Here is a 15,422-nt window from a genome sequence, read left to right as displayed (position 1 = left end):
TTCCTAGTACTGCAATTTCGTAGTACTGCAATAATAGGAGAGCTGGAATGCAGTAAGGAAAACAGCCCCGGCAATACTTTGAACTGAAAAAATGCTCACAATGTATTCTGGAAATTTTGAGTGCTCAGGCCTACTCTTTAAGTCAGAAATGTTTGAGAGACTTCATATTAACATATTAAATAACTACTGTAACTACTGCATTAAACAGTAAAAAATTCTGAAGTAGACTAGGCCTTATGGTTGCTTTAGTTTCTTGAAAATGTATTTTTTACATAATTATAATGACAGCTACCTACCATTCTTGTGTAATTCTTGTTTTGAGCTCAGGAAGAAGAAATTGTCCATGGAAACAATAGATGGAAGAAATGTTTGAGAAGATGCCTGTTATCACTTCAGATGAAATCCCTGCTTCGGACAATTTAGTGCAAAAAACCTGCAGAAGGCAACAAGACAGTACCAACATTTCTTTACAAAAATCAGTCCTAGACATGCTGATTTTAGATTGCAGTTTTGCAAAGCTGACTGCTTAGAACAGAGCTACAGGATCTGATCCCTGGTAGCCAGTCCTTGGAGTCTTCAGAAGGTTCACGAAACTTAAGCCCACTGTCACCCAGGGTTAGATATATCACTATAGGCCATAAAAAACCTAGGAAAATCTGAGCTGTAATTAAAAAAAGATTGAAATTACTGAGATCAGACATCTCATATTTGGGAGTGCAAGCTGCAAAGAACATTCAGTCCCTCAAAAGCATTTACTGCTATTTACACAAAGCAAAATAAACCATGTGCTTGGGTTTTTCTCAGTAGGAAAAATTACACTGTACCAAACAAAAGGGAAAGACATTCCCTAGATTTCTGTGGTCTAGAAACAGTCTCTGCTCATCTAATACAAACACTGCAAGTCTTCCATAGAGCTCCAAGAGTTGGAGGGAGAAGGGCTCTCCAAGTTACAGCTTCTAACGATATTGCTAGCCAGGCCACAGATTTCTAATTTTTTTTTCCTTCTACTCATTTTTTAAAAGCACTTGGCTAGCAATGTGTCTCATCCTCATTTTTATTTCCTTCCTGCACATTCATGGGTTTTTTTCTTTGGGATAATTATAGAAATGCCTGAATTGTGTAGCGTCAAGTCAAAGTCTATGGGGAAGAAAGTTCAGACTCATCACACCAGTTTTACTTCTTCCCCATGTGTAAACATGATGGACAACAATTACAAAACACAGTGGTAAAAAAATAGTTCATTGTAAGCATGGGGCTGACACGTGTGGCCTGATTTTAGTACAACCAACTTCTTGCACATCAAAGAGCAATCACAGATTTCATCATTTCTTAGTGCCTTCATTGTCCCTGTTGTTTCCTCCCTCATACACCCAGGGAGGAACCAAATGCTGTCAATGTCTGTTTCTTGGGCTGCTGCTCTCCCATTCCCCTTTCTGTCATCCCAATCCTCTGGTTCCTTCTCGGAGAACCTTCTTGCCCAAAGCTCGCCTCTGGAACCCATGGCACACAGCCTGGCGAGCAAACTCCATCTTCCACCTACGCACAGCATTTGCAGTATATTGAGTTATAGCTTAGGCAATGGACAGGCGACATCATTGCTGCTCACTGAAAAGAATGGAGAGTTAATTCAAAATGGAATTACCTGGTCCAAGAGGTGGAGTCTTTTAACATACGCTTCTTCTGTTTGGAGCAGCTCATTGGCGATGTTGAATAGCTGTTGGGGCTCTGTGCACTGAAAAAACAGTTACAAATTACACAATCCATCTGCACCTACACACTTAAGTTCCACCAACTGTTCTCTTTTTCATTTTGTCAGTGGCCAAAATCCCTACCAGAAGAGGAGCCTGGAGTGAAAGAGGTTAACACATTTCAGAATCCGCTCCACATCCCTCAAAAGATCACTTTGCTCCAGAGACATTTTTAATGCTGTTTTCTGAAAGAGCAATTAGTAATGCAATCAGTGGCCGGTCAGAACATCACTTGAACTCAGTATGGTTTTACAAAAAGAACAGAAACATCCTCTAAACCTGGAAATAAGTCTAGTCTATTTGAAAAACACAGCAATAGACTGTAAACCAACTGTTCTCCTTTTTGGACTCAAGTCCTGTAACTAAAACAAAAACTAGAAACCAGGCTGTTTGGCCAGATTTCTAACTTGACCAACACAGCATTACTCTCTATGGCACATTTCTAAGATTTTTGTGCAGCTTTAAACATGGCCCAATTCCCTGGAAAGAATTTTCATCAAGGTAACCCAAATCACTCAGTGAAGCCATTCATCAAGCTCATTTTAAAAAGTAGAATGAGAAATGACTACTTAAAAACCCTATATACAGTTATAAAGCACCCACTTTAAGCACAGTTTAGCCAAAAGCTACATAGACCCTTTGCTCGCTAAGTGCTTAAAAACACCTGAATTACTAGAATACAGGCTTGAGCTTCCCAACACTCTTTTAAAGTGTTAGACTTTAAACATCATGCCTACATCTAATGAAACCAGTCCAGAACAGAGCTTGTGTTCGGGAATACAAACATGGAAAATGGGCAGCAAGGATGATCAAATGTAGGGAAACTATACTGGGCTGGATCCAGAAAAAAAGACAAAGCCAATGAAGGTAAGAGGTGCATTAATGATTCCTGGAATGGAGAACATCAACTGGGCACAATTAATCACTATTTCTATGGGAAAACTGAAGGGCATCAAATAAAATCACCAAGGTGCTGCTTCAGGAGCTGCTTCCTCAAGCAACGCAACACTGCCGGCAATAACCTTCACACAGGTTCGCAAAAGAACCAGAAATATCCATAGAGTCAAAATTCAGCTGAATTAAACACATGAGGCAATTTCCAGTTCAGGAAGCACCTGGGCCTGTCACCAGCAGCAGTGCTCCATCCCAAATGCCTGTCTCTCGTGCTCACATTTGGGGCAAGGACTTCTAGACATAACCCTGTGGGCCACCGTCAGATTGTTGGAAAGTATCAAATAAAGGCTCTCTTTAAGCTTCTTCAACACCTTATTTTGTTTCCAAATAAAGTTGATGAGAAAAATTTAAACCCCCCATCCCCCACACACACTCAGACAAACTGCAGTACAACTGAAAGCCTCAAAGGCTTTTCAAAGAGAGCCATGAACTCAAATCAGATCCACAGTTATCCTACATGGAATGATCTGTCACTTGGCATGAAGTACCCACAACTCCATGATGTAAGTATTATTGAAGGAAAGTGAATAGCTTTTCTTTATTTGAAGAAACATCAGACTTCCTTTGAAGCAATCCCTCTTTTTCCAGGCACAAATCTGGAGACAGGCAAACATGACATGAGTGAAGGTTTGACATGGGCTTAGTCTGCCCTGCCACTCAAATTATTCCAAGTCATTTCAAATATTCTTTTAAGATCTTTCAACATGCTACACAACATCCTGGTCCTTTCAATATGTATTAATATTTAGGGGAAGACAAAAAAAATCGCAGCACAATAAGTTTTGAAATTGTTCCAAGCAAATACATCTTATTACAGTTTACACTGAAGTGCACTGCTAGCCAATCAAACCCAGTAACTACAAGGATCTCTCACTGATAAAGAATTTATCTGCTGGTTTTGCTGGGCACAAAGGAGCGCTCAGATGAAAGGCACTGATGTAACCAGCTAGCATGCCAACCACCAAGAGCATCCTTTGAGTTGTTTGAATTCAGAATTGGAAAAATACTTATTTCCAACCAAATACATTTGTACTCAGAAGTAAATCTTTATATAGTGCACGCACGTTTTAACCTCCTGACCTTCACCATCTGTAATACAGTTTATATTTCAAAAAAACTTGCTGACATCTGCTTAAATACCACACAAGTGTTGAATAGACTCAGCTTGAGCTCAGTTTTACAGGGTGACTCTATCTTCAGTTGCTCTCTCTGCTAGGCAGAGAGGTAGATAGGCACATTTCTCAGACAAATTTGCAACATATTTGCCTTTTATTGGGCATAATGTTTTAAATTAAATGGTAGATTAATTAAATGTGAGGCAGTCCCATTCTTCTAACTTCATTTTTTGCCATGGCAGGACAGCTTTAGCAAAGCCTGAGCCATCATTCATTTCACTAGGAACGGGATGTTTCATGGTCCATGTTTCTGAAGGAAAAGTAAAATAAATTTGCAAACTGAGATTATGCTCTGCTTTGCGCAGTGCTCTTGCTGGCTGACTGCTCGTCACAGCCACAGTATCTCCTGTGCAGTCATACACTAGAACCTTATATCTACTGCAGAGGCTGGACGGAACAGTTGAGCTGGTGGGGTGACGAGAAAGATGAGAAAACCGAAGAGGGAGGTGTTGACTTCACAACACAGAAAGTTCACTGCAGTGCTCAAAGCAGGACGATGCTCTTTCATTTCTTTGTGGAAGATTCAAAAATCCATTTTCAGCTGCAACTGTCCATAAAACATTTTAAATAAAAGGAAACAACAGCCTGAAAACAAACAGAACCAGCTTCCCATGAAGGTCAGATTCACGCTTGGAATACATTTGCAGCTCAAATACGCCAGTCACAGGCACAGATTGGCACACACTGGTCGGCTTTGTGCAATTAAGTGGCCACAATCCAGCTGGACGCCCAGGGGTGTGGCTGGGCCAAGGATTCATGGAGGCAAAGACTGACCTGTCTATCACAAAAAAAGCAAATTTGAAACTAAAATTTTAAGTACATACAAAGCTTAACACGAGAAAACTTGGGCAATGTCCTGCCGCAACCATTTTTCATACAACGGGTGTGTGCAACTATATTCAGCCAGCATGTCTCTCACACAGAGCTTTCAGCAAATCTTGCAAGAGAACTGCTGGGATAGAGCTTAAATCACACACGGTTTTGCTTCAAAACCCCACCAGTCAGCCCTACAAAGAACACAAAAAGTCCCAAAAGATTATAGACCACTTCCTACTCAACAATGCTGAAAACAATATGGAAAAGTTATGATATGCTTGGTTGTCTTTGTTGCACTGAGATCTCATTTTCCTTAAGATATTTAAACCAAATATCATGATGATGACGATGGCATATCTGAATTTTCTCAACCAGCATTATGACTAAAACATTGACCTATGGACCTTTTTTCCAGAATATACTTGGAGATAATCTCGCCCAAAGGTCTAAGTAGCAGGACTGCAGGCCAAATTTTACAACACACACTGGACAATGAAATTAGAAGTGAAACTCCAGCCACGTACAGGCAGAATGGAAGCATGTGTCAGTGAATGCATGAGACCCATATAATACTCCATTGTTAACATTTACACAGCAGAAAGCAGGACAGATGGAAAAAATCTTTTTTTTGGTGATTACAAATGAGCATATATTACTCTTGGTGAAAAAATACCTAAATAAAAAGCTATGAACCACTGATAGCCCTCCCAGAAGCATTACTCAGTCTCTCAGGCTTCTCAGCAGAAGTCTTGGGACTTTGGAGCATGACAGTCCCTCAGTCTCACTTTCCTGTCACTTCTTTTCTTTGTAACCATCAAGGTTAATGGGCATCACTTCCTGACATTTTCTAAGACTTTACCAAAACTAATAAGCTCCCCTTGTTCATTTTCATTTTGGTAAAAGATAACTGGAAATCCCAGTAAGTCACTCCCGAGATTTTACAACATAATTTGTGCTAATAGTGCGCCCTGTTAGACTGCTGCAGACTCCTAAAGGACGTCACATCACTGCAGAGCTAAACCTAGACTAAATAAAAAATACCAAGCACGTCAGGCAAGGTTACCTTCCCCAGCCATGGGTTGTGTGAAAGCTTGGGTGGAAGATGGAGAGATATCTGAAGTAGAAAAGAATAGTTGTTCATGAGCTTCACTTACCCTGATATCCTAGGAGTTACTGAGCCATCATTAAATCACTCTGCAGCTGTACTAATGCATCCTCCTCCAACTGTAACAACTTGCATATTTAATGAGACCACTGATTACCTTCATGGTGCAGCTGCAAAGCCTGGTACTAGGGGTAGGAGGGGGAATGCAGGAAAAAGACTCTCCCAACTTAAGGCTGTCTGAAGGAGATGAGGTCTCTCCCCAGCTCCCAAGCCAGCAGCTGGTGCCAACTGAACTCTCCTCTCTTCCTTCAAGCAGGAAAATTATCAATTTTGCCAAGGGTGATGTGAAATTCCAGCCTAAGAATAACCATGGAACAAGTCAACTTTGAATCACATTAGCTCTGCTTGCTGGAAGCTATGGCCCTTCACACTAACCCTGAGTCTGTAGTGCCCCAAATCTGCAATGGAATCAAAGGGGGGAGCAGGAAATGACCTCAAGTTGTGCCAGGGGATGTTTAGATTGAATATCAGGAAAAAGTCTCTTGGGCATTGGAAGAGGCTGCCCAGGGAAGTGGTGGAGTCACCACCCCTGTAAGTGTTCAAAAAACAGGAAAATGTGGTGCTTAGGGACACAGTGTAGTGATGGATCTGTCAGTGTTAGGGTAGTGGCTGGACTCAATGATCTTGGAGATCTTTTCCAACCTTAGTGATTCTGTGATTTTATGCTGACACTTGACACAGAAATTGGCTTCACCCAGTATGTCCCAGAAGAGGGCACAATCTTTACACTGAAGAAGAGGCAGCTGCTCTCTCAGCCTTCCTCCTCTATGTGGCTGCAAAAGCAAGGTGACTTAGTGTACCTTGGTCATCCTCAAAACTGCCTTTTGGAAGGGGAAATCAACTCAAATTGCAAGGGGAAAACCTGCAGTGTATCATATAAATGCACCTCAGGAAGAAGGGTAATACAAAAAACCAAAACAAACGAGTTTCTTCTGGAGATACCTCTCTCACAAATTCAACAGGTGAGCTCCAGAGAATTACAACCTCATAACTTTGTGTTTTGTCATCCTTATTTCCTACTATGTGGACACTTAACCTAAGGAACAAGACTTAAAACCAGCCACCAAATCATCAATATCTTACAAAATATTGGTATTTGCCAACAAAGCACTTCTCAATCATGCTCAGCTTGGGGTTGTCACATATTCCTAGTCCAAACTGTAAATTTAATTACCAGATTAAAGATTTTTTAATGTAATGTATTATTTTCCAGGAGTTGGACTTTGATGATCTTTATGGGTTCCTTCCAACTCAGGATATTCTACGATTCTATGGCTTCTTGCTGGTCTGTTACAACTAACAACATATCCTTTAAATAATACTTCAGTTGCACACATGCACACACATACACATTATGAATATGAAACAAAGACTGTTACCGTGTGTGTATGTATGTATAAACACACTCTTGTCGAGCTCTGAGGTGCAGAACTTTGTGCACACCACTTACCTGCATGCCATTTTCATCATTCTTTTACAGTCACCAGCTGATTGACCTAGAAACTAAGAAATGCATTCTAATGTCCACATTTCCCGAGGGACAAGCTCTTGGCAGCCACAAATCATTATATACTTGGTGATTTCAACAGAACCACCCCATTTGTACAAACTGAGGTATGGACGCTGCACTTCACTAGCTATAGTGCTAGTGCACTTCACTAGCTATTAGCTGCAGCTGCTCATCATATTCTTCAAAACACAAAAATCCCATGTATTAACTTTACTGTCATCATAGCTTGGGGGGAAAATAACCTAACAAACCCAAACACCCCCAAATACAAACAAAAAGACCCACCAAAGAAAAATTGCAAAAAGTGGAATATTTTGCAGATATTTTGCAATATTCCATTTTGTTTTTCTGGAAAAATCTAATCCATTTTAACAGCACTATTTCTAAAAATAACTGTCTTGATAAACTGATAACAAAGGAATCTGTCAGTAATCTTGCATAGCTGCTGCAAATACACAATGGCCTGGACTACATTAGTCTAGAATCAAAGAAATAGCTCTTTTCTAGCTACAGATTCCTGAAGAGTAATTTGACATTGAAACAACTTCTTTGCACTCAAGAAGTGGTCACACCAACAAAAGCACAGGTTTTTGTAAAAAACACTCTAAATTTTGTGTGAGACAAGACTCTGATCGTGCCTGTTCTACTCAGATGCAAGGCCCTGACCCTGCAGGATGCGCTATTCAATTAGCTCTCTGAATAACACAAAGCCCCATGGAAAACAACGTGCTCTAACAAGCTGAACCTAGACAAACCCAAACAACAGATACGAGGTGGGAGTCTTGACCTACAAAAGTATATGAATTTTAGCAGCTTACGTCTGGCTGTGATGGATTCTCTTATATGAGACCTTTTAAAGCAAGATGGGAACATTTCTAAAAAAAACTATCTAGGTCAGGAGCAAGTTAGGGCCTTCATAAAGCAGGAAATGATACTGACTATCATGATCCTTTGATGAAAAACCAATCAAACAAATAATCCAAACAACATATGAAAGGGACGCAAGAGACCTCTTGCAAGTGTCAGGAACTGGTTTCCGAGCACTTGATAGCAATGAACCAACTCCCTTACCTTGTTTACATCCAAATACTCTAACTTTGGCACTTCTGCTATCTCTTGCTCCTCACTGCTTCCTTCATCAATGTCACTGTCCTCATCCTGCGTGGAGTCTCTCTTCTGCTCCGCAGAGGAAGGTTTGGTGCCCTTTCTGTCAGGTTCTGCCTCTCCTGGGTTCCCAGCCATGCTGGGCTTCTTCTGCTCTGCCCCTTCTTCACTGGGGAATGTTTCCCCGGCCACGCTACAAGAAGGACTGTCAATGCCACTGTCTCTGTTGGGAATTTTACCATTCCCATTCAGTTCTGCAGTTGAGTCTTTGTTGCCAAGCTCCTCTTCGGGCTCTTTGCTCACAGCCACAGCAGTACAGTCTTCATGGCTTTTGTTATCACCTATGCTCAGCTCTTTAATTTTCATTATGTCTGTGTTAGTTAGATCCATAGTGCATGGTATGTTGGGCTCAGCTTCATCCAGTTCAGTTTTGTCATTTGTGGAAGAGCCACTGGAAGCCGCTGTGTCACAGTCACATGAGCTCGTCTGCTTGGATGAGTCCAGGACAGGCTCCATCTTAAGAGCTAAATTTAGCTGGTTTCTTTGAAGAACATGAACAGGTTGCCTGTGGGTGAAGAGAAAGCACCACAGTCATATTAACACTCAGGTTTCACGAGTGCCCTGAAAGAGACGGTCTGACTGTCATTTGATTCAAGTTGTATTTCTTGCACCCCACTGACAAACCCAGGAGGCAAGAGCGTGCACACATTGCAATAATAATGACCACCCAACAACATCCAATAAAAAAACATCACCCATACATTCTACTGAAATGGTACCACCAGAATCCTGGGCCTTTAGTGCTTCCCATGTCACCTTGAAGAACAGTCTGGTTTGAGGGTTTGGAGAAGAAGGAATAGCCTTTAAAAAGAAGGAGCTGGTTCTGGGCTCATTTAAACAGGAACTCTCATTCTTCAACAGAACCAAGCCTTTGGGACAAGGTATTTTCTGTCAGAGAGGGTGTACTGAAGCATGGGAAGGCACTACTTTTCCTCTTTGAAAGACACCAGGTTCACCCAGGTGACAACACACTCCAAGGCACAGTATGGTGCCTGTCTTCATCTCCCTCTTTGTGGACAAAACAACAAACAACCCATCACTTAGCTCCATCCGGCAGATTTATTCTTCAGGGAAAGTTTTCATGTGTTCATAAAATGAGCTGGTTTTACAGCAAAATACATATATTTTATCCAGTTTAGGGTCTTTCATATACAAAGTTTCAGAACAGCTGCTGTTCTACACAACACTGTTTCACAGTACACTATGCCCCTCCCTGCCTCCAAGAAGCAAGATCTGATGTTTATTATATCTTAGACAGAAAACTCAATTATTTCATATAACAATCAAATTCCTATGATGCAATTCCCACATCAAGCCAGCTTACAGAAAGCAGACTGTGGGCTACTTGCCTCTTCTAGAATCTTACCAAATTTAGCAGGTCTTAAGCTCCTTAAGCACAACTGTATACAACAAACTAAAATTCACAGCTTTTAGAAAAAGATACTTTGTCCTCAGTGAAGCTTTGCACTTCCAGTAGAAAACATCCCAAGAGGATTTTCTATGTGATCATTACAGTTAATGTTTTCTACTATTATAGCCTAAGTTAAAAATGCAGGAAAGGGAGATGAGACCAAATCTCACAAAGCCATATTTACCTAATACTTTCAAATTTCTCAATGAGCGTGTTGACTCCTGCTGATATTGGTATTTCTTCCTCTCCAGGTGCTAAGCTCCTTGATGACTTGGGATCAGCTGGCAAAGGCCGAGACGGTGCAGGAGGAATTCTTTCCTGCCCAGGTTTGAGATGGACAGGCTTAGGAGGTACTAATGAAAGAGAAGGGAAAAAACAGGAGGATAAATCTCCATCTTCTTTATCCTAAACTGGAAACAAAATCCAGACCAAGAGATATGCATTCTTTCCCCATTTTTTATAAACAGCACAGGTGCAGTCCTGAAGAATTGCTTACACCAAAGGAAGCTGCTAAAGAAAAATGACACGTTTCTATTTTGTGTTTCTACAGCTGGCTTAGCTGCGCTAACAAACCGGGCGGCTTGCAGCACTGCACCGCTTCCTTGTTACTAAACAGGATGCACAGCTTACACTTCAGTTTGCAAGTTTGCTTGCCATCTCAATCACACTAATGAGTTTCCCCTTCCATGACTTCTCAAAATGCTGGTGCCCCATTGAATCTCTTATATTGGGGAAAAAAAAAGGCAGAGGGATGAACCACATCCCAAAACAAACCATCAAAACCCAACCCAGCATGCATTTCAGTGCCTTATATTTGCTTGGTCAAAAACGCCACAGGCAGAACATAACAGCTTTTCTTCCTCTCCTTCTCCCTCCCCCCTCTCTTCTGTGGTGTAGCAGTCTTCACGAATTTCCTTCCTCTTTTGGTCCTATGCTGCATTGCATATGATATAAATAAAACAAGTATTGTAAGAACACTCACATTCCGCTTCAGGACTCACAAGGAGGCCAAGGTACAAAGTTTAACACAGTATTTAGAAAAAATGGCATTAAAATGTAATGTCTTTTAAAAAAATGTATTCAGATCTTCCATTGATTGCAGAGTAAATGGTTTATCATACACAGGCAGTAACTCATGCAACTCCCATAGGCAGAAATGACACTGGAAGGCAGGAAAACCGATTGTGGGATTGTTCCCAAAGCACACACTGCTTGGAGTAGCACTGCCAATCTAGACTATCCAATGAGTTGACATGCTAAATGAGGAAATTCTAACTACATGTTGTATTAAAAAACATTTTCAAGAACAGTTTCTTTCAACCATTTCTGACTTTGATAATCCATTTGGCACATGTGATCAGCATTGTAATGGGGCTTGAGTTAGCAACTGTTCTGAATGTAATTCCAGGGTTACTTGCTTTAGGAGGATAAACAGAGGCGTATGCACCCAAAAAGTCAACTCCAATTGTCCCTTCCTTGCAGAAGGCTCTGCATCTCTTCTAAGATCCACATCAGCCCAGATGTCTGCCCTGCTCCAGCAGATGGGCAGCTGCCATAGTAGTCCATAGACAGACATTTCCTGAGGTCAATGATGAAGAGCTGTTAAAGCATTTTGGAGTTCTGAGTATAGGTCAGATTTTAAACTCCCTGCATTACTGAGTTTATTTCAACATGAAAGAATAAAACCAATTTTTCTAAGGATCTGAGCTTTAAGAAGACACTTCCTATGAGAGGACAGATTTACCTAGTCTCCAAAACCATCTGAAATTCCCATCTTAAAATAAAGGTGTTAAAGTCCAATTTTGAAAAGACTTCTAACAAGCCCTATCTTATGCAGGAATAACAGGGAAGCAGGAAAAGAAAATCTTCTTGCATATAAATGGGCTGGTGGAGATCTATGTTTTGTTCACCAGGTTTTCATGGGCACACCATGTGACCAGTGAGTGTCTGGCCATATTTCTCCTTGTAAAAATAAAAAACAACCTAAAAACAAGTATCCACAAAGCCATCTGGCTCATCTAGCCAAAGACAAGCTCTGTGCTCCTTACAGAAGGTGCATAGTGCAGCAGGCAGACATGTCAGAACCTACCCCACATACCCCATCAGACCGTCAAAGTTGGCCCTGGTCCATAACACCCAAAGGTTTTAAAATAATATCAAAGCATTTATACTGGGTGTCACTGCTGTCCATGTAAACATTTGATGTCTTTCCGTTAGTGGATTCATCTGAATCACCTCAGACAACACACTCTGCACTGGACCAAAAGGAAGCAGGAAAATATTTTTATTAATTCTGAATTTTTACTTACTGAAGTAATGTTGAGAAATAGAGACATCAGCATGGAGGCAAACAACATTCAAGGAACAACCACTAATTAAACCTGAGCTACCAAGACCTCTAGGTGAAAGCTCCATAAAGATACAGACCTTGTGAGATGTTTCAAGCATGAAGTAGTATATTAATTTAATGTTTAAGGTTTACTTCCAGAAGCAGAAAATACAATGCTTTCTTTGTTGTTGTTTAAGGTTGAATTGCTTTTGTATAGATATTATAATTGGGAGGGGGTGGTGGTGCAACATCTCAGTGTGTACAACACTAAAATACCTTCTTTTTCAGATGACAATGACCATCTATCACATGGACCCATATCTTCTAAACATTTCAATTTATGATCTTAGTATCTTCTTGATACTAAGCTTCTTGATCTTCTTAGCTTCTTTTGTTCCAAACACCTCTCAAACTCCATGCTTTTTGCATCCCCAAATCCCTTGAGGCAAGCACCCATTACATACATAAGTGTAATCAATTCTACAAAGCACAGGGTGGTGAGAGTAGGGTACTTGGCAAACTGGCATTACAGAGACCACATGTGATTTCACTGATGAAGAAACATGAAAACAATTTATACTCTTTCAAGAAATTTGCTGCAGTCTTTTCTGTAGAATTCAGAAGCCTGGGGAGACCAGAAGAACATCTGGAGACCATCTGGAACATGCTTCTTTCTGACTCCTCTTCCATCATACTTTGGGATTGCCACCTATTTGACTATTAGCTGGCAGTTCTCTGGAAGTACCACAGCCCACACGTGATTGGTTTAGCTTCTATTTCATATTTTCAAAATACATTTGTTCCATTTAGGCATTTCCTGTTGCCATACATAGTTCTTACAATATATGGAAAGCAGATCAGGTTTAAACAATAAGATATTACTACCTAAATTACTTTTTAAAAAAATTATCAACAATGTAAACAATATTGTTAAATCCAACTTACACTTCACAGCTGCATGAGGTATAACGACAGGACAAGCAATATAAAGTGACAAGTTAAGTAATTGGTTATTGCTGAATCAATTTCTTCTTGAAGGCTTCTCTAAGTGGCTATCTAACATTGGAAAATGAAGATAATAAAACCTCACCAGCTATACATTACAATGTAAAAGTAACTATTTTGCTGTGACTCAAATTGAAACAGTAATTTTAAAATATTACACTTTCTGTGCAATAGAAGCTTGTACAATTTCTAGGAGGACAAAGCCACTTGCCTTGGGGTTTCTGCAGAGGATGCATTTTGGCCAGTGCAGTTTTGGTTTTGGGTTTCCTTCCAGCCTGATGGAGACATTGCGCTGAGCTGATGTGCTGCAGCTCCCCACATGCTTCCAACACTGGATTGGAGTCAATGTTACATTTGATTTGGAAAGGAGAGCACGGGCAACCTGAGGGAAGGAGGGAAAGAAGTCAGTATTTATCTTGTTCTATTGATCCTGAAGAAAATTTGTGCTACTTCTGGAGGTATGTCACCCATTCAAGTTCCTGAGGAAGGGAAGGGGGGTATGAGAGGGGTGAGCCATTCACAGTTATTACTCAAAACCAGCCACTCACAAGTGATTACAACCAATATATCCAGCCTTAATAATCCTGTTAAACTGCCTGACTGGTAAGATAGGCAGAATTTCAGCCATTCTGTCTTCAATTAATTATTTATTTCTTTACTACAGACACCCAAAATAAAAGAGCAAATATAAAAGTTAAAAACCACTTCAAAAGGATTTCTCCAAACAGAGCCACAAGTGCTATAGCATATAACATCGTGTTACTTGGTAAAATACAACTAAATTAGGGTGATTTAGAAATGTGTTCCACGTGGTGGGGATGGTACAAGTGCCATTTCTTTGGATTTAACCACTCAAGTTGTATTTTATCCCTATTTATTACTCCTCCTTATATAAAATATTAACATGCCTGCAAAATGCTCCGGTCTAGAAGACACCATTAAGATACCATCTAGTGTCAACACAGAAGTGATTAATAATGATTGTTGGTCTTTAGTTTAACATTGTCGATTCACTTCTCTGGGGACTCAGAAAACAAACTATCACGGATCCTGCAGTATTTGATTTGGAGTTTTTTGGACTTGTGGCAAGCCTACATGAAACCCTCACATCAGCTTTATTAGTGTGTCATGAGAAGGTTAAAAAAAAGAGTTTAAAAAGGAATGTGGTTTAAAATTGCTGTATATGAGCATAAGAATATATAGGCTTCTGGAAGTACTCAGAAATGAAAAACACAACAAATTTAGAAATTTGAACATAAATGCACTAAAAAAGGGCAAAGAGAACATGACAAACATTCTTTCCCTATTACTGTCTTAAAATGGACTAGCTGAATTTACCAGAATCTCACTAGAGTGGAGGGTAGCCTGCATCACATAGAAAGGATTCGCCTAAAGGTGAAAAACCAGTCTTTGCCTTTCTGCAATGTCTTCAAAAACATGGCTTTAGCTTCAAAAGTGAAACCTACTTTCAGCCAGATTCCTATTAAGATCAAAAACCTGAAATGAAAAGCACTCTCATTCACATCAACTAAATTATTCTGGATTTATATTAATGGTATTAAATCAGGATGTGACCTTTTGAATAAAGCCCCTGGAGTCTGAGCCATGCAGACTGCAGATTTTGTTGTCAAAGTAGATTCAGATGGCACAAATCTACTTACTGATCTCTGCCACCCAAATATACAATCCCTGAATTCCCCATATATGGCTGCCAGTTGTTGCTGGTTGAAGCTTCATTAGCATTTCTACCACAAAAATCTTCTTTTCAGCAGATTTGAGACCAGCTATTAAAACATCCTTCCAGCTAAAAACAGGAAATTATAAGTACTAGGTTCTATTCAAATATAATTTCACTTACCAGAAAAATGCTGTGAAAACAGAAAAGATTGTTAGAGCAGATTAATAGATTATTGCAAATACATCATGACTGATAGAATTTGCACTGATGGCTTGGCTTTGGGTGCCAAAACCTCCCTGTGAGGGAGCAGTGCTGCCACAGGCCAGATTTTAAGGGGAAGGACTGGGACTTCTTCCTTATGAACAGTAGCTCAACACAGCCAGAAATTAAAACAGCACACAAGGGAAAAACCTGAATTTGAGAAAATTAAAAGGGCAGCATGCAGAAAACAGAGCTCAATATTTCAG

The 15,422-nt window shown here is 40.2% G+C and overlaps 1 protein-coding gene across 7 annotated transcripts in view; it reads right to left on the bottom strand.

Annotated features, from left to right (window-relative positions):
• FGD3 (FYVE, RhoGEF and PH domain containing 3) overlaps positions 1–15,422 on the bottom strand; it is a 102,542-nt gene that overhangs the window by 35,134 nt on the left and 51,986 nt on the right. For all 7 annotated transcript variants that reach the window (XR_005602960.1, XM_039558966.1, XM_039558965.1 and 4 more), the window contains exons 2-6: positions 13,489–13,659; positions 10,128–10,296; positions 8,440–9,037; positions 1,643–1,732; positions 297–433 (exon numbers count right to left, since the gene is read on the bottom strand). Coding sequence is in view for 6 of the 7 variants with exons in the window: in XM_039558966.1 (XP_039414900.1) it covers positions 297–433; positions 1,643–1,732; positions 8,440–9,037; positions 10,128–10,296; positions 13,489–13,659 (1,165 nt within the window). In the remaining variant the exon portion in view is untranslated. The remainder of the gene's footprint in view (positions 1–296; positions 434–1,642; positions 1,733–8,439; positions 9,038–10,127; positions 10,297–13,488; positions 13,660–15,422) is intronic.

This window comes from Corvus cornix, chromosome 12, assembly GCF_000738735.6.
Source record: "Corvus cornix cornix isolate S_Up_H32 chromosome 12, ASM73873v5, whole genome shotgun sequence".
NCBI lineage: Eukaryota > Metazoa > Chordata > Aves > Passeriformes > Corvidae > Corvus > Corvus cornix.
This window is presented reverse-complemented; position numbering and strand designations above follow the sequence as displayed.